Source organism: Macaca fascicularis, chromosome 3 (assembly GCF_037993035.2).
Source record: "Macaca fascicularis isolate 582-1 chromosome 3, T2T-MFA8v1.1".
Classification (NCBI taxonomy): domain Eukaryota; kingdom Metazoa; phylum Chordata; class Mammalia; order Primates; family Cercopithecidae; genus Macaca; species Macaca fascicularis.
In genome coordinates, this window is record NC_088377.1 from 93,686,960 (window position 1) to 93,711,886 (window position 24,927).

The following is a 24,927-nucleotide window of genomic DNA, read 5'->3' on the forward strand; positions in this document are numbered from 1 at the left end:
CCTCAGGGGGTAAAGGAATGTGCAAAATGGATCCCTTGAGAATTGCTTCTTTAGAAGCATCAATCTTAGGTACTGAAGATGTCAGGACACTTAGACCTCCAGCTCAGAGACTGTGGAATCCACCCAGACCCTGTGTCCCAGTCACTCAGTCGGCCCTCTATGCTCTGAGGGGTGAGACCCCCGGTCCAGGCACCTCTCCCAGAACCCTGCCCGGCATCTCCTTGAATGAAATGGTACAGTGTCTGGCTCTCTCTTTAGTCCCACCCTCAGTTCCTCTCAAGCGCGACTCACTCACACAGGGCGTTGCTATGTTGAAATAGGGGCTTAAGAGACTTTAAAGGGTTTTGTCTACTCATTTGCCTCTGTGCTTTTAAAGCCATTTAGGAGAGCTTAATATATGTATCTCATAAATTTAAAACCAAGCTGCTAATCGCATCATTTTTCTTTTAAAGGGTATTGATCCAAAAGATGGCATTCCATATGAGAAGAAATTCTGTGAAGGTAAGAATTGCAGATGTCAGTGTGGTTATAACAATAGAGTATTCTTTTCTAGTCTGAGTCAAACTGAAGTGAGCAGACCACCTAAGTCAGAACGTGCTCGATGCTAGGATTTACTCTATGCTGACCAACTTACATTTATTTTCATGACAGATCAGAAAAAATAAAGTATCTAAAAGGTTCAGAAAAGTAGGAAAGGGGTCAGAATCTTAAAAAAGCAAAACAATTTGTTTAATTGATGTTTTTACTTGAGGATTAGGTTGCAAAATGGATAAAAGAGCAATGGAAATCCAGCACTTTTCCGAATAAGAAAATAAGCAGCAGTCATAACTGACATTTTTAATCTTTTGCATTTCCCTTTAATTACACTACAAGGTCAGACACCCAGACTTCTACTGATGGGATGAGTCTCTTTGTCCACTAGGCTAAAGATGTGTATCTGAATGTCTGAATGACTTGAGAGAGACTGCCAGGCTATAACCTATGAGGGCTTCCCAAAAATAGCTGGGCAAAAGATCTGTGCTCTAAGTGCCCAGATGGCACAAACATCTGGGCCACCAGTTCCACTGGGGAAACCTCACCACCCCATACATGACTGAAAATATGCTCCTGGTGATGCCAACACTTGATGGTAACATCACTGTTTTATGTTTAGGCAATGCTTCTCTCCCCACTTTCACAATCACCTCATTCATTCATTCAACAGGTATTTTCTGAACAACGATTCCAATTCTAACCAACGGCTATACTTGGTTCTGAGTTTTCTTGGACAAAAAGTGTATAGTCTTTGCCTTCTATTAACTTAAAGCCTAATTGTCTTTAAGCCCTCAGAGGGCAGGAAGAGGAATAGAAAATGTAAAGGCTCATTACATATTTATGCAGTTTAGGAATATTTGTTGGATGAGTAAAGAATGAATGAACAACTAAACCAATGAATGAAATATATGCAGATCTAGGTGAAACCCTGGTGCAAAGCCTCTTAGATTCCCCCTACACCCTACGCTCCCTGTGCCCTCCACGATGTCCTGGGCCTCCTCAGTCCCCATTTGTGTGGTCAGATAGTGGTTTCCATGAAGCCCAGGCTGGGGAGTCACTGCAGTGAGGCTAGGCCGTCCTCTTGCATGACTTGAGGAGTTTGGAAGTGGAAAAAGGAGGCGCCTCTCTCTGCCTCTGGGAGGCATCAACTGAGTCAGGATTTTAAGGAATTTCGAAGAATGAGTTCACAGGTGAATGATTCATGTGGTTGGGCCTCAGAGTAAGATGAAGTGATTCTGAACCTCCAAACAAACAGGGCTGCATGCAGACCTTTCTATCTCCATCTCTCCATTAATCAGCCAGTATTGTCTATCCAGTGTTTTTGCCTGTATGGATTAAGGGCATAATATCCTTGAAAAATCACAATTTCTCCATAAGATCATTAACCCTTAAAGTGAATTGTAATGGACATCAGTGTCTTTTCAAGAAAGCAGTTTCCAGAACCAAAATTTAGGGCATATTTCTGCTTTCAGATAAAGCTTTGATACACTTATTCGTCCATCATTCACTCAAGATGTTGTACAGCAGTTTGTTTTATGCTAAGCTGGGAAACACACCTGCATCTCTACATCTTAGCTAGCAGCTCCAATGGCCTGGAAATCTCATTTGGCTCCAAAATGCTATGCCCCTCACTCTCAAACATGCAAAAAATAGTAATGCACTACTGTTAAAATGCTCGGTGCCTGGAATACACACAAGGGTATCTGCTTTTGTAACTACCCAGTCTGGAGGCTCCAAACTACTCGAGTGCATAAATAATGTGAATAAATTGTGCTGCTTAGGTTCACAGCCCAGGGGAATCATTTTGCTGGGAGACTCAGCTGGGGCTCATTTTCACATCTCTCCTGAATGGATCACAGCATCGCAGATGTCTTTGGTAAGTAATTTTGGCAGTAATCATTCCAGATGTGCTGGCCTTTGTTTTCGTTTCCCCTTGCTGTCTCTAAATGTGATGCCAACTCCACACAGGTGCAAATTTCCCTCTTTAGCAAAATCTGCCATGAAAGGCATATCCACAGTCATTTCAGTCCTAGACAAATGGCAAAAGGTTCCTTCTACTCACTTCCCCAGCCTCAGCCCAGCTGCTGCCAGGAACCCTGAAAGCAGTAGTGCGGAGTCAAGAAGGTGGAGAATGCACAGAAAGGACAAAGCCCACCGGGCCGGCTTCCCTGTGGAGGTCAGGATGAGGCATTCTGGGGCCTGTCCAGCTTGTTTTACATCTGAGCAAGCAAGAAGCTCTGGGCAGAGCAGGCTGCTCGGCTCCTGATAGCCTCTGCTGTGCTCCGTGGAAAGCGTCAGGGGACAGACAAGCCCGCCATCCATTCCCAAAGAGTGATGGGACTGTCTGGGAGGGTTTTTTAATTAAAAAAAAAAAAAAAAAAAAAAGAAGAAGAAGAAGAGGGCCACAAGGCAAAATTGCAAACAATGACAGACTCAGAGAAGGCAAAGAAAGGGGAAGGAAACCAACATTTATTGACTCTATATCAGGCATCAGGCACTATAAGAGAGATTTGCATGCATTACTCAGATGAACGACTCCTAAATATGGGGTAGACATATAATGGCAACTTTGTATATTACCAGTTCATCACCTGAGCACACACCTGCTGCATTATCAGGAGGGCCATTATCTTCCTCTCAAATTGTGCAAACACCTGGGGAGATTGTGTGGCAAAGGGTGGGAGCTGGAGGGTGCAGGGAAGGGCAGTCTGAATGCCACACACCCAAGCAGGGGGTACAGTGGTGTCAGATGGGTCACCTGCAGCTGGGGCTTCCTGTGGCCACAAGTTATCACAAGGAAATGTAACAAAACCTGTGCCTAGAGATAGCTACATACTTGGCAGGGCTCAGTGCAAAACAAAAGTACAGGTGCCCTCAGCAAAACTTGTTCAAAAGTTCCATTAAAGCTGCTAAAATATAAACACTTTTCTTTCTGTGGCAGTCTTCCTCAATATGTCATGGTATTTTCTTATTTACTATTTAATGTCATTCTAAAAAAAAATTAAATTTTTAAATTATTGGCATGAATGTTATGTTCATCGTCACATTATGCAATGCCAGTTTTACATGCCACTGTAACAGCACTGAACTCCTAGGCTGGTGGAATCACTAAAATTACACAATTCTTATGTAGTAGCTTGTCCCTGGAGGGTGCTTTGAGCTGCCCAGAAGACAGAAAAGGCAAGCCAGACTCAGGAAGGTTGGAAGGAGGAATAGAGGCTTCCCAGGAGCACAGGGTCACCAGACTGAACACTTCCTCGGGCCAGGAGATGCTTGGGGCAAGTACAGACCCTCCCAGGCACTGAGGCTTCCATCCTGAAACACTCAGGCCTGAGAGCTGCTGGGTTTCTCCTCCTGCCAGTGCTCCATAGGTCCCCAGGTAAGCCAGGAATCTCTCCTTCCCAGGGCCTGTCTCCCCAACCCACAGCAGTCAGGTGACTGACCCCCAAGAGTCTTCAAACCTCTGTGCAGGAACATGCTAATTATTTGGATGGGTAATGAGTTTGCCTCCCCTGCCCACCAGATGCCAGCACTGCCGGCTGGGGCAGGTGACAGCTGCCACCATGCCCAACTCCAATCCTCCTCTTGCCTGTGCCCAGATTCCCAAAAGGACCAAAGGGCAACATTGGAACACAGGCCTCCCCCATTGACACCATTTAGTTGCCACCTTGTTGGAGGGTCCAGCAGCTGCAGGGCAAGAAGGGGAGGACAGGCTGGGGAGTGAGTGGCCAGGAATCCATCTTGAGAGATGGCAGGAGGCAGGATCCAGAGTCGACCCCGTTTCCAATCCCCTCCCTCACACATACTCAGTTGGCCCATTGGACTTCACTCACATAACACAAATTCAAAAATAAGATTTTTAAGAAGTTCAAGATGGGACAGCACAGCATTAAACCCAGTGCAGGGCCCTTTCTAAGCAGAGGACCTCACGGGCCCCACTGTTGCACACACATAAAGCCCTGCCCGGGTCTGACACAGTGCACAGGGAACAGCAACTCTCAGCCTTTACTTCTGGATGGCCCTATCAAACAACACAATAAAAAATGTGAGGGCATTGCCACAACAGACTTGTCCCAAGAGCCACCCTGTCCATTAGAGAAAGGAGTGGTGCCCCTGCCCTTGAGAAAGGGACATGGGCACAGTGGGGAAGCCCTGTCATACAGCCACCTATGGACGCGCTTCCCTCTTCCCTCTCCCAGAAAACTGAAACTGATCCAGAGAAATTAACCTGCAGAAACGATCATTTTTTTTTCTTTGACTTCCTCTTCCTAAAGAAATTGAATATGAACTCAAATACTCTCTGGTTGAACCTCTCCCAAGCCCCCACACTGGGCAAGCATAGACCTCCCTCTGCAAAGATGAGCAAGTGGGGAAACATCTGGATATACATAAAAACTGCTCAGGAACACAAATGAAGAGTGCTCTTTTGAAAAATGTTTATGGGAGGAAAGAGAGTGACATTTTGTAAAATGTTAAATTCAGGTTCTCAACAATAATTGAGAGGAAATTGCACACATGAAAAAGAAGAACTCGGAAATCAGGGAAGACTGCCTTGAGGTGAAACAACTATCTGATCTAAAAATGCAGCGGCAATACTGACTTGCAAGTTGGATGGTGCAGAAAACAGGAGAGCAAAGCGGTCAGGCAGCTGGGGAAATTCTGGGACTCAGGAGAAAGGCTAGATGTGAAAATCAAGATGGAAAGAGGAGAGGTATGCAGGAACGGTCCTGGCAATTGAATAGAAACTGCAGAAAAAGAAAAGACATCAGGCAGAGAGGAAGCTGTGACTAAATAAGTAATGCAAGATAATTTTCTTGAGTTGGGGAAATCTGTCTTCAGCCCACAACCCCCACAGCGTGCCAGGCCAGGGTATAAAATAGACTCTGTGTTCCCTGCTTTTCCTTATTTATTCTGAGGATAAAGAAAACTCTTGGAATCATCCTGCCCAACAAACCAACAACCGGGGAGCATACTAGGAGGGAAAACCCATCTGGCATCAGACTTATCTCTCAACACTAAATTTCAGGAAACAGCGGAACAGCCTCTCTACAGAATTTTAAGAAGGAAAAATTGTGTCGAAAGTGCTCTATACCAAGCTATTGTTCTCACATGAGGACTACAGAAGCTTATTCTCAGTCATTCAAAGACTTAGAAAACATACAAGACATATGCCTTCCCGGAAAAAAAAATATTTTAAGAAATACTCCAGTCTCTCTAAGCATGATATTGCAAAAGGAAGCACACAAAAAAACTAGATATAATTACATACAATTTTCAAATGTGTACAAAGTCAAAAAGATTCACAAAATTAAAAGACAAATGTAAAGCTAGAATACTTACAAAATATAAGGCAAGATTTAAATCCTCTAATTAACAGAGTTTCTACATAGCAATAAGAAAAAAATCTAATTTTTAATGATCAAGAACATAACCAGTAGATATAAAAGTTTCATTTTCAGCAGTAAGAAACATAAATTAAGATAACAATGCAATTCATTTATCATTGTCAAACAAACAAAGGTAAAGGTGATAAAGACCCAGTTTTAGCAAAAATATGGTGAAACAGGCATGTTAATTCACCAAAAAGAGATGAAGTTACTAGAACTTCTCTGAAAGGCAATTTGGCAACATGTATAAGGCAACATTAAAATATTTGTGATTTTTAACTAAAAATTTCACATCTGCAAATTTCACATCTGTAATTTCACATCTGCAAATTTACTTTTAAAATGATCAATTATCTGCTCAAGAATATATGTACAGGAATATTCATCACAGAAGTATTTATTTATAAGAGCAAAACTGAGGAAAGAAACTAAAAATCAAAAAATAGGGGATGTAAAAATATACTACATTTGTACAGTGAAATTTTGTGCAACCAGTTAATACACATATTAATAGACATTTATTGGCAAGAAATATGTTTATGATAATTGGTTAAGCAACAAAAGCAGGTTACAAAATAGTATGTATGAGCCAATTTTGTGAATATATGTGTGTCTGTGTGCAAACAAAAAAATAATTGGAAAGTTGTAGGTCTGCATGTTACCTACCACTGGCTATCTTTGGATGGTGGAATTATAGGTCACTTTTTTTTTTTCTCATTTTTCTTCATTGAATTTGTATGTACCAAATATTGTGATTCAAAATTTTGGAGATTTGTTTGTTCTATTTGTTTTGGTTTTGTTTTAGGCAATAGCTAAGGAAACCAGTTAAGGAAAATCAATGCATTTTTTAAATTTAATCTTTGCAAAAGCCCTCTGAGGTAGGTGTTTCTACAACACAGCCTCGCTTTACAGATTCTCAGAGAGATTGAGTGGACTGCCCAAGGTCACACAACTAACAGGTGGTGGAATTACTGACTGTCAGCATAATCCTGAACAAGCTGCTTAACCAGAGACTCTGTAAATGATGATAGTAACAGTGTCAGGAAAGGCCATGTGCTTCAATGAGCCTAAGGGCTATGAAAATGTTGTGGACCCGTATGTTGAATTCCAACCAGACAAAGTAGATTGACACCTGGCTCTGGCAGTGCAGTGGTGATCGTTAATGAGGCTGCCTGAAATCCTTGTACTTGTCCTCCCTGTTCCTGCACCTGGCCTCAGAGGCTGAGGAAAGGAGTGTCTCTCTTCATAACCTGGGGCCCACACTCTCCAGGAGGACAGTGGCTCACTCTGCAGTGTGCTGATTCTCCAGGAAAAAGAGGGGCCCACCCAGCAGACATTTTAAGAAAATCACTCCAGCAAGCCCAGCAGCTGGCCCTATCCTAGAGACTTAACAAGTAAAATTTAGATTGTAATAGTTTTCATCTGCTGTTTGTAGCAATGAACTGATTCAAGTGCTGTCGAGCAGCATTTGTTGGTAACGGTTTGGGTCACTCCCCACTCCCACGTTTTGGCAGTAAATTGTTTTGAGAAATGCTTATGAGAATAGGCTGATGAGAAACCCAAATCAGGCATAACCGATAATTGGAATTCACCAGTCTTATCAATATGGTAATAATGCTATGGGTAGGAGGAACAACACTACAGTTTTAGTGTCATGTTGTCACCTGTTTTAAGCCCCTGGTGTTCTGGGGTTATTAAAATATCTCTAGATTAACATTCCTCTCCAAGCTAAAAATTGGCCCAGCAACTCTCAGCCTGGCCACTTGGTAAGAAAAGGAGGCAGGACAAGAATAAGATATCTATTTTGCTTAGGATGTTGATACTGAACATGAAGCTTTATCCCCAAGTTATTGCCGAAATGATAACCACCAACCACTCCAAATTTCCAGTGACTTAAAACAATCATCATTTCTTCTCACCCGTGCATCCAGGGGTGGTCTGGGATCAGCAGTTTTCAACTGAGCTATGTTGGTCTTGGCGCAAAGCTTCAGGTTGGGCCCAGGTGTGTGCCACGTGTCTCTCATTTTTATTGGCTGGGCAATCTATCCAGAGCGTCTGCTTGTCATGGTGATGTCAAAGTGCAAGAAGGCAATCCGTGCCCTGTCCACCATCAACCCAACAGCCAAAGCCGGTCACGTGACCACAATCAAGCTAATGGGGAAGGAGGCATGACTGCCCAGAGTGGGAGAAGGAAGAGAGTAAATATGCTTTATTGTTTTTATCTAATTACATATGTTAAATATATGACTGAGGAAAATGTGAAAATACAGAAATTATTTGGAAATTGTTAAAATTCCTCCTTAGTACTACCACCCAGAGAGAGTCACCTTAACATTTTGGAGTATCAGGCTTGTTTTGAAATATTCTTTTAATATCCTTTTTATTTTTTTAAAAAAGTTAAAATGCCAATAATGGAGCCAATTTTAAGAAGTAAAAAATAACCCCACCATCTTAAATTTTTCACAGTATTTTTGCACTCTTTCCAGCACTCCGCCCCATGTGCATATATGTATATATGTGTATTATATATACACACATCATGCTGTACAAGAAGAGCAAGTTTGCAGTTGGCAGTTCTCTTTTTATTCAATCAATTCATAGGTATCTTCCTCATTACGACTTTGTTTTTATACTCATTATATTTATTGCTGTTCCATAATGTCCTTTTCAGGGGCCATGCAATAATCTACTAAACCACTCACCTATAGCAGGATGTTAAACTGATTCTTTTTTTAATTTAATTTTATTTATTTATTTTGCTATTATGGAGCATTGTCCTTTAAAAAAAAAAAAAAACTTCCAACTTTTAGACACTATTATCTACAGAATCTCTTCATTTGTGCAAGGAGTCAGCCTAGGTAAGAATACCAGGCTTAGCCAATATCCATGAGGTGTGTTGAGCTCAGACACCTCGTGTTTCCATTGTCTGGTTTTTCAGGCTTGTGGCAAGTGTAAACAAAATATCGGTTCTAACTTAGGTAAAAATTCTAGAGTCACATCTCTCCAGGCCCAGCAGCATAGCACTGTTCATGTGTCAATTAATTCAACAAATGCTAGCCAGGTCTACTATGTGCCAAGCCCTGTGATGGGACTGATGACAATGGGGAAAAGGATGGAAAGATCCCTGGTGCCCATAGAGCTTAAAACCCCATGGGGCAATGCAGACGAGCAAGTGGCAGCTCTAGAGCCATCAGTGCTGTAGTGTGCACACGCTGCCCCGCAAACTGGAGGAAAGGCTGCCTGAAGGGAGAGACGCTGTGTTCAAAGCAGAGGAACAGAGCTGGAGGTAGTTGGGTCCCAGCCAACATAGGAAGGAGTGCCCTAGCAGAGGAAAGAGCACAGGCAAAGGCTCGAAAGCAAGAGAGTCCAGCCTTCTGAGAAGGAGCTCGGTGCAGCTGAACTGAAGCTCATCCAGCACCAGGTGAGACAAGAGCCTAGAGAAGTGCATGGGAGGCGGATCTCAAAGGGCCTGGAGTTTATCCTGAAGACAAGCAGGAGCCATTGAAGGGTTTTAAACTGAGAAAGGGGCAGATTTGAATTCTAGAACATTTACTCTGATTTCAGTGGGCAGGATGGAATTATTTGCTTGAAGGGGAGAGAGGCGAATCAGGCAGCAAGAGCAGCTAGGAAAATTCTAGTTGTAATTCTAGTGAAAGTGTGCTAAGCTGGAAAAGTACAGAGGGGAAGAAACAAGATGGACAAACTCAGAAGCTGTCTGGATTCAACAGTGGATGATGCACCCTTCCCATCCTGTATACTTGATGAGGGTTCCTCAAGACATCACCCTATCCCAACCAGATGGTTCACCGGGTTGGGGTTGACCTTGGGCTGTCCCCCGGCATCCCTGCATCTGGGGGAGACTGCCTAGAGCTCATTGCCAATTGCAGGTCTTCCCACAGAGTCTCAGCCAGCCTTTGGAGACTACTAAAGAGCCATCCCTGCTAGGAAACTTCTGGTGCTTTTTGTCCCTTTGTACCAGACCCCCCCCCGACCAGCTCCTAATATTAATAGTTATGGTGAGAATATAATTTATTGTCCAAACTGGACACTTTGAGAGAAGAGGGATCGCTACCATAATTATGCCATGACAACAGGCATTAACCTGGACTGGCTCAGACAAGACTAGATGTCTATGTCTGGCCACCCTACTGATGGAAGGAGAATCACGTAAGCTGACTCCATAGTCATGACAGTGCCCAGTGGAGAATCTCAAGCCCCTAACTTACATGCAGAATAATCTCAGACATTGACTCAAACAGACTAGGGTTCAAATCCTGGCTGAGCCACCTACATTCACTTCTTTACTCTGAGCTTTAGTTTCCTCATCTGTAAAGTATAAATAATGATGACTATCTTGTCAGAAATTGGGAATCATTTCTGTAACAGGATGTTAAAAATTGGACTATTTATTTCTACCTACATTTTAGCCAATGTGGACAAATTATTCCCACCTTCCCACCATCATATTTCTTCCAAGTGAAAGATGAGACCATGTCCACAGAACCGGCAAAGGAAGGGAGTGAAGCCAATTCCACAACCTGTCGCTTATCTCCAGAGTCAAAGGTCCAGAAGAGTTGAGGCTGGGAATGGCCGGTGTCAGAGGGACAGTGGGGCTCAGCTCTCCCTGTGGGGTAAGGTGGGTGTGCTTCCCCTGCACCGTAAAGATGCCACTAAGAGAACTGGATAGGGGTCTGCAGAGACTAACCCCAAGAGGACTGGTGTTGGACACTCCCATGGGGAATATAAGAGCAATGACCGAGGCAGCAGGACAGAAAGAGCATGGGCCCTGGACGAGGACATGAGCCCCAGGAAGGGAGAGCTAGCCTGGGCCACTAGACATCCTGCAGAGGATGGCCTGCAGGGGCAAGGTGACTTCACAGGGCTTAACCTCCAGCAGAGCAGGGCTGAAGCAGCAAACTTAAGTGACGAGTGGGGTGCAGAGAATGCACTCACTCTACCATGGCAAGTTCAGTCACCCGTTCTCCACAGTGCCTCTCAAGAGCCCCACGACAGCCCTCATTGTAGAAAGTCAGCTTTGGATATCTGCCCAGCTAGAGGCAATCACATCTGACTGTACCTCTTCTCCCTCCACCGCAAGCCTCAGCCAGCAAGTGGAAGGAAAATCTAGCCAAGTCGACAAAGAAAGTGGACCACATTCCCAATGCTGAGTACAGATGGCCAGTCTCAAGTCCAGGGTGGACAGGGAGCAAGAAGTTTTACTTAAAATTGTGAAGACTGAACATTTTTCTTTTCTGAAATGGAATTGAATATAACCAGAAGAGTATATGTTATCTGAGCATGAGCACAGGCATAATTGGGCTGGTCTGGATTTTCTTCCAGGGCAAGGGATGAATTAGCACCACAGATGAGTGGGCAGTGGGAAAAAGGAAGGAGTTGTCTCATAGCACCCTGTGGTCCTGCCTGTCTCATGTGCCAGCGAAAGACCTCAAATTCCAGCAGGAGTCTCCCTTGGGGTCTGATGATAGGAATGCATGTTACAAATCAAGACCCTTCAGGGAGCCCAGACATGTTTCGTTCCATTCCTTTGCTGCACCGAGGACCTGATCATATTGTCTGGCAAGCGCAGTAAATGCTATAGAAAAACAAGTGGGCATTGTTTTATAATGGGCCCTTGTGCCTTCTATGAGGCTACTTGATACTTCTTTGCCTTTGTCTCCCTATAAGGCAGAAAACACGTCTGTGTGTACATGACCCCATCCCAGCTGTATCCGCTGAAAAGGAATCCACTGTCGGGCATTCTCCGTGCAGTGGCCCCTCTTCTCTCCTGCTCTTGCCATCCTCTGCTTAAGTAGTGGGGCACCCAGGAGTCCTGTTTACAGCTAATTAGATTAGGAGTGTATTCATCTGGAAAGATATTTGTAGTTCAATAAAGACAGTATGAAGACTCTCTCTCATGGTTCCACAGACACGAAGGGTTCTGAGTCTCATTCCGACCTGTCTGCTCCCTTTCTCCTTAAACAACCTGAGCTTCTCTCTGAAATATCTAAACCTCAGTAGTCAGGTTCAAATCGACCTACTCAAACCACAAGAAAGACCTCAACTTAGAAAGATGTCAAAGGAAGACGAAGAACAAATCCAAAAACACTTTCGTGCTGGTTTTGTTTTTTTTCTTTTTTTCTTTCAAGGGAAAAAACAATCGCTGCTTGAGTCGTTTGTTGAAAAAGAAGAGGAGGTGGAAAGATCATTGAGGCCAGCAAGGGATGCTGCCCTCCTGCCTCTTCCCCCATCTGTTCAAAAATTATTTCCAAAATATTAAATGCTGCATTTCACTGAATCAGAATTGCATGATGGGCTGGGGGAGGGGGCGATGAGAGAAAAGCGATTCTGAAATACAATTTCCCAAATGTTTATTTTGCTAGCTAAGGCTGTTGCCGATCCTATTATAAAATCTTTGCACGACCCCTGGCAGGCTGTTGTCTGTAGGGTAAGTAGACGCAGATTGAATTTCGTGCTGTGTCAAGGACAAAATGAATCCTTAATCTAGCTGCTGAAAATGCATATTCACTAGAGAGCAAAGTGGCTCCATCTCTCAAACTTATATGCACTTCATTTCTCCCGTTGAGATGATTTTGTATATCAGGTTTGGCTACTCTTTATTAACCCACAAACAGCACAGGCAGTATCGAAGCTCTCACCCTACTCTCACTCACCCACCCTGCTTCCCGCTCTCTGGATTTATCACTGCACATAAAGCCTCCCTTAAGCACAGAGGAAGATTTTCATGATGCATACAAAATATGGAAATTCTATCTGAGTTACCTTCTTGTCGACTCCAGAAATATCTAAGCATTATAGTGCTTTCTTATTATATTTTAAGACGAAGAAAAGCTATTGTTTAGTAAAACTGGACAAAATTACATCTTGTGCTCCTCAGCCATCTTGCAGGCTAGCGGATTAAAGATGCTAGGTAATGAGGAGAGAAACCTCAATCCTAGTTACTTCTCATTGATTCTGTCAGAAAAAGAGAGTTGTGTTCACCATGGTGAATTCTGCTCTCCAGTAGCAATCAGGCCACAAGAGACAGAATGTTCTTCCATTTCCTTTCCCTGTTCATGAACAGGCCAGACGGGCCGTTCCTGAATTCTGATCAACTCGACGCCCTTCTCTCCCTACTCAAGGTGAGAATCCGGATCTCTCACCTGCCAGCCATGTAGGGTGCACTCCCAGGTTCATTGTTCTGAAAACATCCACCATCTTGGCCCTGCTGCCTTCTGAGAGAAGTAAAAAGCCAAAAACCAGTCGTTATGAAAACTACAAGAGGAAATTATTTTAAATTCCATATTTCTGAAAAGCATTTATAATTACTCAGCCCACACACCTGCTCTGCCAGTACATGAAATACTTCTGTATCAGAAGGCAGTGTGAGTCCGTCAATGCCTGTGCTATCCAGCCTGCTGCTGCAACTAGAGGACAATCTCTTGCCCCCTGGTTAATTATGTCTGTAACCTGCTTCACTCTCCCCCACATTCCTTAGCCATCAAATGGAGCTCATGAAATTACTCATCACAGGGGAAACACCTAGAATCTCAAGTTCATTGGGATATGGAAAGAGAAAATTCCATCATTTAAAAATAATGTTGGGTGGTTGGAATTAATTGTAATACACTGTTTATTCATTTTTTTTCAACTAATTCCTTCCATGCAATTCCTTAGAAGGAGTGGGAGTAGGCAGAGATTATCCAGCCCAGCTCTAGTCAAATATCTAGGGGGCAAGACTGGATTCTACATAATTTCCTAGGGAAATCATACAGAATTTCTACTCAAGGAAATGGTTTGGAGTTTGGGCAGAGTGATGAGCTAAACCACAATCCTGGAGGAATATAAGGAAAAGCATGCATGAAGTACAAAGTCCAAAGATTCCAGAGGCAGAAACTGAGGATAGCATCGCTAAGCCTGACTGCTAAAGAGCTCAAAGGAAAGCAGAGCAGAAAGCAGCAAAGAGGTCATGATCTCATGTTGGTAACATGTATTTCAGAGCCAACAAGAATGAGTAGATGCATCAGCATTTCTTAACAGGGCAGGATATGGGCTCAGCTGTGGTCACAGTGTCCCAGATTTGGTGACTTAAGATGAAAGTGTTTCCTTTTATGTAGTAATCCAGAGGGAAGCAGTCCAGGGCTGGGGGAAAGTTAGATCATCCTCAACATGCAGCTTCCATCCTGGGGTCCGAGGTAGCTGCCCCTAATCCTGCCACCTGTCACCTGGAGAGAAGAAAAAAGACCAAGTGAAGGCACATACATCCCTTGGGAGAAGTTGGCACGATGGTGGTAAATATCACTTCTTTCTCATACCCCATTGTCCAGAACTTAGTCATATGGCCACACCAAGCTGCAACAGAGACTAAGAATTGCAGTCCGTGGCTGGGCAGCCCTATGCCCAACTATCACTGTTCTATTATTAAAAACAGAGAAATAGATAAAGGTGGATAACTGGGGCTCTGGAGGTGAAAAGTACCAGCTCAGCTTCAGAAAATGTAAAGTCTAGCTGGGAAGATAAATAAGCTCACAATAATTAACAATAATAATAATAATAATATAAAGCAAACATTACCATGTGCTTACCAAATACCAAGTATCCTATTTAGCATTATCTTATTTAATACTTGCAATGGTCTGAATGTTGGTGTCCCCCAAAATTCATATGTTGGAACAAATACCCACTGTTAGTATGACGAGGTGGGGCCAATGAGAAGGGATTAAGTCATCAGGGCTTCATCCTCATGGCTGGGATTGGTGCTCTTGTAAAAGAACTCCCTTGCCCCCATGTGAGAATGCAGCAACAAGGCACCATTTACGAAGCAGAGGCCTTCACCAGACCCCGAATTGCCAACACCTTGATCTTGAACTTCCCAGTCTCCAGAACTGTGAACAATAAATTTCTGATGTTTATAAATTACACTATAAGGTATCTTGCTATAGCAGACTATGGACTGAGAAAATATAGCAGAATATGGACTATAGCAGGAAAGGGACTAAGACAATACTGAAATGACTCTACTATTATATGTATTTTATAGATAAAGAAACTGAGACTTAGCAAGTTTAGCTAACTGACAAAAGGTTAAACATGGAGCCCAGACACAAAGTGAGTCTGTTGGATCCTAGAGTAGAGGTCAGAAAACTATGGCTGTTGGGCCAGACGCTGCCCTCCCTGATTTTGTAAACTAAGTTTCACTGGAACACGGCGATGCCCATTCATTTACATATTGTCTATGACAACAGCAGAACTGAGCAATCACGACAGAGAGAAAGAGAAACCTCAGAGGTTGGACTCTTGGACCAGCAGAGGGTCAAAGAGGAAATGCTCTACTTTTTCCCTGAAAATGACTTATTTCACTGAAGTTGAATGTGCATCGAATAAGCATCGCACCAGACCAAACAGCTACAAACCTGAAATATTTACTGTCTAGTCCTTCATAGAAACAGTTTGCCAGCCCCTGCCCTAGTGCTAGAGGGTTAGGTGCAATCAGCTAGGCATGCACAAGCTACCATGAGACCTAGAAGAGGATGCCTAAGAGAGAAAGGCCAGGGCAGGCGAGGAAGGCTCTGAGAGGAAGTCCAGATGTAGCCAACTCTTGGCTGTTGATTAGCAACTGAGCAGTCAAGACAGTGGAGCTGGAGGAAGAGCTTGTGGAGAGACCTGGAGGTCTGAGGTGGTAGGGGTAGGTTCAGGGGGACCCAGGTTGTTGAGGGGGGTAGGAGAGGAGGGCTGTCAGGAGAGGTTGGGGACATGGAGATTCCTTGTGGTGGAGGATGACATTGAATAGCTACAGAAGCCTGCAGATTAGGGTTTCCCTTCGTGGCCAGTCATTGCAGTCATGTAGGGCACTTATTCAAAATGAGATTCTAGGGCCCCACCACAAACCTACCCAATCAGGATCTGTACTTCAAAGAAGCTCCCTATGAGACTCTGGGAAACACTACTGAAGATGTAGGAAGACAGTGAGGAGGCAGGGCCCCTGGCCAGAGGTTGCTGCAGTCACCCGGGGCCAGCAGATGTGTATGCCCAGAGGGGTGGAATGGCAAGGTTTTGGGACCGCCTCTTGGTATAAAGTGAAAGAGAGGAGAGAAAGAAAATGAGATCGTCATTTATGATCACAGTCATGGGGAACAAGAGCCCAGGTCAGTCCTGGTGAGCAGGTGGCCCCAGTGAGCTCTTCTCCACTTTCCCCTTTAACTTGACCTTGGACTTCCGGTATCAAATTCCAGTTATTACCCCCCAAAAAGAAAAACTACCCACATCCCAGACAAATTGCAGTCTGGCTGTTTTAGAAATGACTAAACTTTTACAGAATCAAAGGTATTAGAAGAATCAGCTTCGAGGATGTGTACCTCTTCGTGCTCATTTCTGGCCCTTGGAGGAATTTGTTTTTTCTGTTTGTTTCAATGGCCTTAGAAAAGAATTGATTTGTGGTTATCTCTGTATATGAAGAGGATATTTTATACTCTTGTTTTCTTGCTTTTATGAATCTAAAAAAAGTTATTCAATCACCCTGGGGGGGGGAAAAACAATGGAAGGAAGGGAATTCAGTAGAAAGAGTTTAACTGTACAATGCGTTCTCATTTGGTATGCGGCAGTGAGAGAAATGCATCCCTCGACTCATTCATTGAATAAATAAATCATAGAGTTAGAGCTTAAGTAATAAATAATAGAAAAGGAAAGGAAAGAAACTAAGAGGAGCTGACAAGGTAAAAATAAATAAATAAAAAGAGCTACATTCAAGCAAAATGATGAAACATGGAGTATTATTTGCCATTTTGTCCTCTTTGTATTTACATGTCATATGCTGCTAGAATTTTTTATTTGATTGTTTATTCACTGCCCCCATAAGCTTTTGGACTGGCAGAGGGTCGAAGAGGAAACACTCTACTTTTTCCCTGAAAATGACTTATTTCACTGAAGTTGAATGTACATCAAATAAGCATCGTACCAGGTGCTGAGCAGTTATTGCTACTGGTCTGCTGGTGTGTAGTATATTTTAAGTCACTAAATTTGGGGGCTACCTGTTACATGAAAATGTATAACTGCAATGCTTGGTGTTTGTTGGTCTCCTTTGGACATGACATGATGAATTTAGCCCTGGGGTTTTGCATGCGGTGTTAGCAATGCTGGAACTATTTCCCCCTGGCCCCTCTGTGCTTGATTCTCTCTTCCTAGCCTTCCAGGACTCACACATTAGATAAGGAATCTTCCTTCAAGATTCCTTTCTTGAAAGCCCCAGATGTGGGACAGATGTCCCTTCTATGTACTGACACAGTACTCTGGACTGCCCTTAATACGACTAACAACCAACTTTTATTGAGTTCTTACAAGTCTAAATGTCATGCATAGATTATCTTTTTTAATTCTCTCAACCACCCAATGAGATAGGTACTATTATGAAGTTATTTTTATTGGTAATGAAACTGAAGCACAGAAGGGTTAAGGAAAGAGTTCTAGGTTACCCAGATGGGAAGTGTTTATTGTCTGTGCCTCTCTAGAACGGTGAGTCCCATGAAGAAGGAGCCCACGGCTGCCTGGGATGATGTCCAACAGAGTGCCCAGCACAGTCTGGTGCCGGATGTTTCTCCCTCTCCCCTCCCCTTCCCCTTCCCCCTCTCTCCACCCCTGTTTTCCTCTGTGTGCCTCTGTGTGTGTAATGAATCATAGGGCCACAGGGACTTTCCCTCAATATGAGACTCATCTCACTGCAAGGGAGATTATATGGTTTACAAATCAAATGCACAGAGTTAAATTACTTTCTTGAAGTTGTCTATATTAAATCCTTAGTTTATGAGAACTGTGCTACCTAATCCAGTTAAGCCTGAGATGACAGAGGCAGAAACCAGATGATGTATCCTCTCTACATTCTCCCAGAACTTCATCTGCCAGGCCCCACTGGAAGACAGACCTCCAGAGCAGTGGTGTGTGCCATCTCCCTGGGGGCCTTTCCCCGGGATGTGTCAGGCCAGACAGGCCCTGGGTGCAGAAGAGTAGGGTGTGTGTGGGTTTCTGTGTAGGGTCACATATGGTTTCCGTATTTGTCCCCAAAATATTCATTCTCCACTCTTCATAAACTAGACACGGCCTCCATACAAGAGAAAGACAGAAGGAAAAGATGGCGGCAGCTCTTAAATCATCTGTGCACTTCAGAACTTTTCACCCAAAGCAGTATCTGGGCGACTACCCCCTAAACAGGCAACCAGGAAGCCTCATGTTCAAGGACTGTCTAGCCCAGCTTGGCCCATTTTGTCATTTTACGGGATTTGGCAGCTTGGGGGCAAAGCAAGGAGCAGATACAAGTGGGCTATGGGAAGCCTCTCCCTTTCTTGTTTCACCAGAACCTGGGTATAAACTGCTATTTACCATAAGGGTTGGTCATTTAATTTGCTGCTGTTTGTCTGAGGTATGAGTACTTGTTCTTTATTAGAGGGAATATCCAATCTGATACATGTTAGTTGCTCTAAAGTGTTTGTAGAAGGGAGAGAGAGAGGAGAGGAGGGAGGAAGGCTGCCTCATAGAGTTGTGTCATTGAATTGAACAATTTGTGCAAGTTTCCTGTCTCAGTGCCTGGCACATAAGGGGAATCCAGAATTAGTTCCCTTCCCCACTCTGGCTTAATGCAAGTTATCTAGGAAACAGCACATCCAAGCATCGTGAATAAGTAGACATTTATTTATAGGACAGATTCATGTAGCAGAGGCTACAGAAATGGGAGTCGGGCAGAAAAGTGTGTGTGAGGGCCAAGGAAGGCTCAGAAAGTTGCATAATGTGGTGTTCCCACAATAAAGGCACTAAGGTGATGGGAGGGGTGGGGACCTGAGCAGATGGGAGGTGGTGTGGTGGCACGGTGGGACTGAGAGACAGAAAGCAGGAGGAACCCTGCTTACCTTCTGCAGGCACCACTGCAGGACAGATGGAGGAGGAGCCGAGAAGCCAGCTAGTGGAACTGGGAGACCTATGGTCCCAACGTTAAGGAGGTAGTCCTTGTCTCTGATTCCCGGGCCTTGAAACTCTCCAGCATTATTAAAAATACCAACCCAAGAGCTATTTTCTTTTTTTTTTTGGTAAAGTAACAATTCCTCATGTGCTTTGAGACTTTAATTCTGGGGAATGGATAAAACAATGCTTATTTAACTGGTGATGACATTTTTCATCTTTTTCCAACAGTGGTTACTTAGATTCCTCCACGTGACTTTGTACTGTTTGAAAATAATCAATTCAGGTCTAATGCAGGTACGTGTAATAGAAAAGGGAATATACTGTGCAGATCGTCCACAGCAGTGCAGGATGGAGAGAGCCCAAATATAAACAGTGAAGGAAGGCACTGAGGATACTGCCTGTTTTGCCGGAAGACTGGCAGAATCAGATGAATGAGGGATTGGTGTCATTACTCTCTTTCTCCCATGCAACAAAGCTTTAAGAACATCAATTGCTTGCTGAAGTTAAGGCTTAAAATATTACCAAATTCAAATTATTGTATTTACTAAATATCCATAAAAAATGGGAACCAGTGGGCTTTGTCGATGCATGGAAATACGCACACACCTACCCACGCACAGGGAAATGTTAAATGAAATATTACACAAAATAGTATACACGTGCCAACTATGCCATAAAAATAAATATCTATCATTGATAAAGGTCAGAAGAAATTTTGAAGCAATGCGGTAGTGATCTAACACTCACTAGGTTGCTCATGCTCTTTAAGTTTGGAAAATTTTTCTTGGTAAATATTCAGTCTTTTTCACATATGTACATTTAAGGTACATTTAAAACGAGTTTCCTAAGAACATAAATGCTCAAAAGGAATAAGCAGGAGTTGATGAGGAAAATCTTAATTTGCATTCCTCCTGCCTCAAATGCCTGAAATATCTTGGATATAATGTTGCATGAATAAAGCTTTTAGTGTTTAATGTGATAGGACTTAAACATTCTCTTTTTGCTAGGGTCTATAAAACATTTGCTATTAATAGCCACTGCTTTTCATTTTTATCTACCAAATTTACTTCTATTGGTCTGCTCAAACCTTTTATATTATCTGGCAAATAAATATCACTCCTCTTAAACCTGGGACAGTTCACTTGGAAAGGGACACTAGGTGGTCCGCCCTAAACATGATGCTTCACATAGTAGGGCTCTGACTTGTCAACCTGCTTCTGACTGTCTTTTGGTCTTCCCCACAGTCTTGCTGAAGTAAATAAGGTGATATTTCTATAGCCGTTGGAGATACTGAAACTGAAATACATCTTCCCCAAGTTTGCACACTAATGGCAGTAAAACCTTGGCTTAACATCAGAAGTGAAGTCTAAAACATTCAACCAGGAAAGCACAGGCTTGCTATATTTTGAAGCTAATTGAATGACCAGGATACACCTATGCAGCTGGTCTGCCTGGGCCTTCCAGGGCTCCCGCTGAGGAATGCAAACTTACCCTGGCCCCAGTTGTGATTCAGCACCAGCCACTGTCCACTCCAGCTGAAATCCTGTTGGGGAAGATTCCAAGGCTGACTGTGGTTTCCAAGATATCAGCAAGGATTCCAGGAATCTCCCAGGTAGCTGAGCCCCATTTCTTCAGATTGATCCAGAGAGAACTGAGCTTGGAGAACGTTAGGAACATGGAGATTCCACTTCCCAAGACAGGATTGCCTGCCGTTTTCCCACCTACCCTACCCCTCCTCTCAACATCCCGTCTTCCACCACTGAAGACAAGAACTTCATCACCCACCCCTGACTGAGAATGAGGGCTACAGTGGGTACGGAACCTATTTCCAGTGGTGTCAGAGCCAATCATGGAGTTTTCTTGATTTGTGTTTCTTCTCTGTATTTGTAGAGCTAGACATAGAAGACAGATCACCTGATTTCTAGAGCAAAGCCCTTTCTCTACTTTGCTGGCACACTTCAGAATTATTTACCCCTCCCTTAGTGTGCCAGGCTACAGAGGGTATCTCTATGCCTGCATAGTTCTTGTCTAACTCCTTCCTGTGAAAGGGAGAGCAGACCCAGATAGAATCAGAAACCTAGTTCCTCATCCAGTTTCCCAAGTCTGGAGTTACCATTGCACAGATGACAGAGAAAAAGGTGAGGGAGTGGGGTGGAAAAGAACTATCATTCTTGTACATTTCAACGTGTTTTGCAGGTTACTGACTCAACACAGCTCATAAATTCTGCCTGCATCTCACAAGCCACTTGCTTACTCACTATCTCTGCTTAACATATCTTGTGAGTTTCATCCATTCTATTTGTTTTTCTTGTCTTGTCTGGCAGAATTGAATATTCTCAAATCCTACAGTAAACACACATTGTAAGCAGAAAGATGTAGGGAAAAATAAGATAAAACACAGAGAAAAGTTTTGCTTTATAGTGGCAGGAGAAATAGAAACCCAAACAGAATAACTGAGTCACAGTAATGGTGGAGTTTTGAGCAGAAAATGGTGGGTGCTGAATGCTAAGGGGTGACAGAGTACCGGTCACTGAGACTGCATGGTCCTCCAAGATTTACTGGGAGCTTTCTTTCCATGGGGTTGTTTCTGGTTCTTTAAAGAGGATAAATCATCATTAATACAAGTGCATCCCAGGACGCCATACTTCCTGACCATCTCCTCCCTCTTCCAGCCCCAACTGTGCTGGAAATCACACTTAGGATAAGAATAAGGATGGAGGTTTCATGGCATGTGTGGAAGGAGGAGGCAATTGAAGAAGGAGGAGCAGAGGAAGCTCAGAGACCTGCAGAAAATATACAGGATATCACAGGATGACTGCTGCTTTTGAACACATTTGTTTGTTCTAAGAATTATTTTGAAAGTAAACACAGTAAAGGGGTTCATGTCTTAGTCCTTTGAATAACAAAAGCAACAAGCATATTGTCCAATTCAAGCCACGTATTAGTTTCCTTGGCTGCCATATAAAAGTTCCACAGGCTGGGTGGCTGGAAGCACCATAAATGGATTGTCCTCGAATTCTGGAGGCTGGAAGTCTGAGATCAAGATGTCAGCAGGGTTAGTTCCTTCTTGGCAGTCTGTGAAAACATTTATTCCATGCCTCTCTTCCAGCTTCTGGTGACAGCTGGCAATCTTTGCCATTAACTGGATTGCAGAAGCATCATTCAAATCTCTGCCTCCACCGTTGCGTGGCCTTCCCCCCCATGTCTTCGTTTCTGTCTCTTCCTCCTGTTTTATAAGGACCAGTCATAGGGGGCCCATCTTATTCCAGTGTGACCTCTTCTTAACTAGTTACATCTGCAACAACTCCAAACAAGGTCACATTCTGAGGTGGGAGGTGAGGTGAAGACTTCAACACATCTTTTTGAGAAACATAACTCAACCCATAACAGTCCACAATTAAGAAATATAAATTTGCATTTTATTTATTTTGAGTTCTCATTCTCTATCTCTCTGAAAGTAGGAGGATTGAGTTTTTCCCAGTTTAAAGATTTGTGGTAGATTTCACATATAAACTGTCCTATACACGACACAAATTGTTAACCATGGTTATCTCACTAGAGTTATCTCTTAGGGGAATGTGATGGGGGGCTTTCATTTCTGCATTGTAAGTGATTATGTTTGCATTTCTAAAACAAACCCATGTACTACCTTGCAATAAGAAAGAACAATAAAGACATATTTTCAGGGGGTTAATGGCTTTTCTTTCCCTCACAGCCTCTAGCATCAGAGTCTCTTTAGGAGAGGGATCTTCATGGATGAGGAAAAAAGCAGGAGATCAGGGGCATGTGCCATTTGGAAAATTGTGCTAAAACTACAATTGCTTTGACGTGCTTGTCTTTAGATATACTTTAATTTATTTTAAATTTTAAAATAGCATTAAAGGAGGACTCAAGGTTTTCACGTTTACCCAAAGGGAACATGGATTTTCAATATTGAGAAATACAGAGGCTTCTTGCAGCCACTCATGGAGGCTTCCTGTCAGTGAAGGCAAAAAAGGAATATTGGCTTTTAAAGGTTTTATCCAAAGAAAGATGCCCAGATAAAATACGAGATACTCGGTCAAATTTGAATTTAGGATAAACAACAAATTTTTCAAGTATAAGTATATTCCAACCATTGCATGAGACATACTAATCCAAAAAATTATTCCTTGTTTGCCTGAAATTCAAACTTAACTGGGCATCCTTTATTATTTATGTATGTATTTATCTATTTTTGAGACAGTCTTACTCTGTTGCCCAGGCTGGAGTACAGTGGTGTGATCATGGTTCACTGCAGCCTTGACATCCTGGGCTCAAGCAATCCTCCTGTCTCAGCCTCCCATGAAGCTGGGACCACAGGCACATGCCATCATACCTAGCTAATTTGTTATTTTTTGTAGAAACCAATTTTACCTATGTTGCCCAGGCTGGTTTCAAACTCGTAGGCTCAAGCAATCCTCCCAAAGTGCTGGGATTACTGGCACGAGCCACAGCACCTGCCTGGCACCCTTTATTTTTATTTGCTAAATCTGGCAGCCCTATTCCAAACATACCAATTTAGATATGCTTTTTCTAAAAATTAGACCACAGGGGAGATTAGTCCCAGAAGTCACTCATAAAAGGAACAATACAAGGTTGTAGCTCATCACATTTTTCTTTGTTGATTTTGCACAAGCCATAGAAATGTGGTTCAAATGAATCCTATTTTTGTCAACACTTTGTATCAGGAGTTCTTGACAAATTGTGCAGGAGTTGCAGGGGATCCGTGAGCCTCCTGAAATCACAGGCCAGGTTAAATACATGTGCATTTTTGTGGGGAAAGGAACCACAGTTAGATTCTCTAAAATGTCTGAGACCCAGGAAGGTCAGAGGGCACCACCTTAATGCCTTAAGGCCATAGCTTTGAACCCAAGGAAGGCATTTTTTTTTTCTGAGGGATTGGGCATTATTTTTCAGATTAATTACTTTTCAGATGATTTACTTTCTGATGGCCTAAACTGCAAAATGGAGAAAATCTCAGAAAATGTAAGAGTGGGAAGTTCAGTCTGCTAAAGCATCCCTCCCAAGTGCTTGAGATGCCAAATGTCCTGCATGTTTCGCAAGAGCTGAGTAGAAGACAGGTCAAGGGTAGTGCTGATCATTGTGACTTCCCTGATGAAGCTGAAGGTTAGAGGCATCTGCCTTGAATACCAAAAGCCCTTAAAAAGAGAGATTGAGAGTGGGAGGCGGACAGACAGAGAGCGATGCTCAGGCCATGAATTTTCTTACTACCTTTAGGAAATAAATGACCATTTTGATAATTGCTACTTTATTGTTTTCCTTAGAACTCTTTCATCAATCTACCAACAGCCCTTACCGATGAGCTCGACTGGCCCCAACTCTCTGGTGTTACAGGATTTCTGGACTCCACTGTTGGGTAAGGGTCTTTGCATGCCCTCAGACATTTCAATACATCTGTGTAAAGAAAGAACAAGAGATGGGAGTTGCTCCCAAGATGTTGAAACGAGAATTATTAGGAACTGCTTTTAGAACATGAACTTGAATTCATCCACCATACAGTAGGATGTAATGCAAATTGCATTTTAGCAGTGCTGGAAAGAAAAGCATATTCCTGCTATGGGCAGAGTAGGGGTAGAGTTCCATAGTTTACTTCTGATGGAATATACTGAACACATCACTGAAATTTTCTGATTCAAGGAAAAACAAAGTTTACTTGATTATTTGTTCTCAGAAATTAGTATTTATAAAGATAATGGCTGAAGCTAATTGGCACTTCTCAAGGTCCTAGAATCATCCTGACTTTAATGCCCCAGATTTGTAGAGAACAGGCCTGGTGAGTTTGAGTGACACACAAACCCAATTCACTACATATGCCTTGGTGTTAAGGCCTGAGGTCTGCTTCCCAGAGCCCACACTTGGCAGGGACACCTGTGATGCTGGTGAAACTTGGCAAGTGTCCCTAACATGGTAGAAAGTCACAGATATGAGTCTATGGCCATCCCACCCTGAACACACCAGATCTTGTCTGATCTCTGGAAGGTAAGCAGGGCCTGGTTAGTATTTGAATGGTAGAATGTCACAG

General features: G+C 43.1%; 1 protein-coding gene across 11 annotated transcripts in view; it reads left to right on the plus strand.

Moving 5' to 3' along the window:
• The window catches only part of AOAH (acyloxyacyl hydrolase), a 206,425-nt gene that overhangs the window by 97,335 nt on the left and 84,163 nt on the right, over nucleotides 1-24,927 (plus strand). For 6 of the 11 annotated variants that reach the window (XM_074035229.1, XM_065542126.2, XM_005549790.5 and 3 more), the window contains 3 exons: nucleotides 453-501; nucleotides 2,316-2,410; nucleotides 24,170-24,261. In XM_074035229.1, coding sequence (XP_073891330.1) covers nucleotides 453-501; nucleotides 2,316-2,410; nucleotides 24,170-24,261 — 236 coding nt within the window. Of the gene's footprint in view, nucleotides 1-452; nucleotides 502-2,315; nucleotides 2,411-19,091; nucleotides 19,158-24,169; nucleotides 24,262-24,927 lie in introns of all 11 variants that reach the window. The other 5 variants (XM_065542124.2, XM_074035228.1, XM_065542123.2 and 2 more) reach the window with 1 other exon arrangement.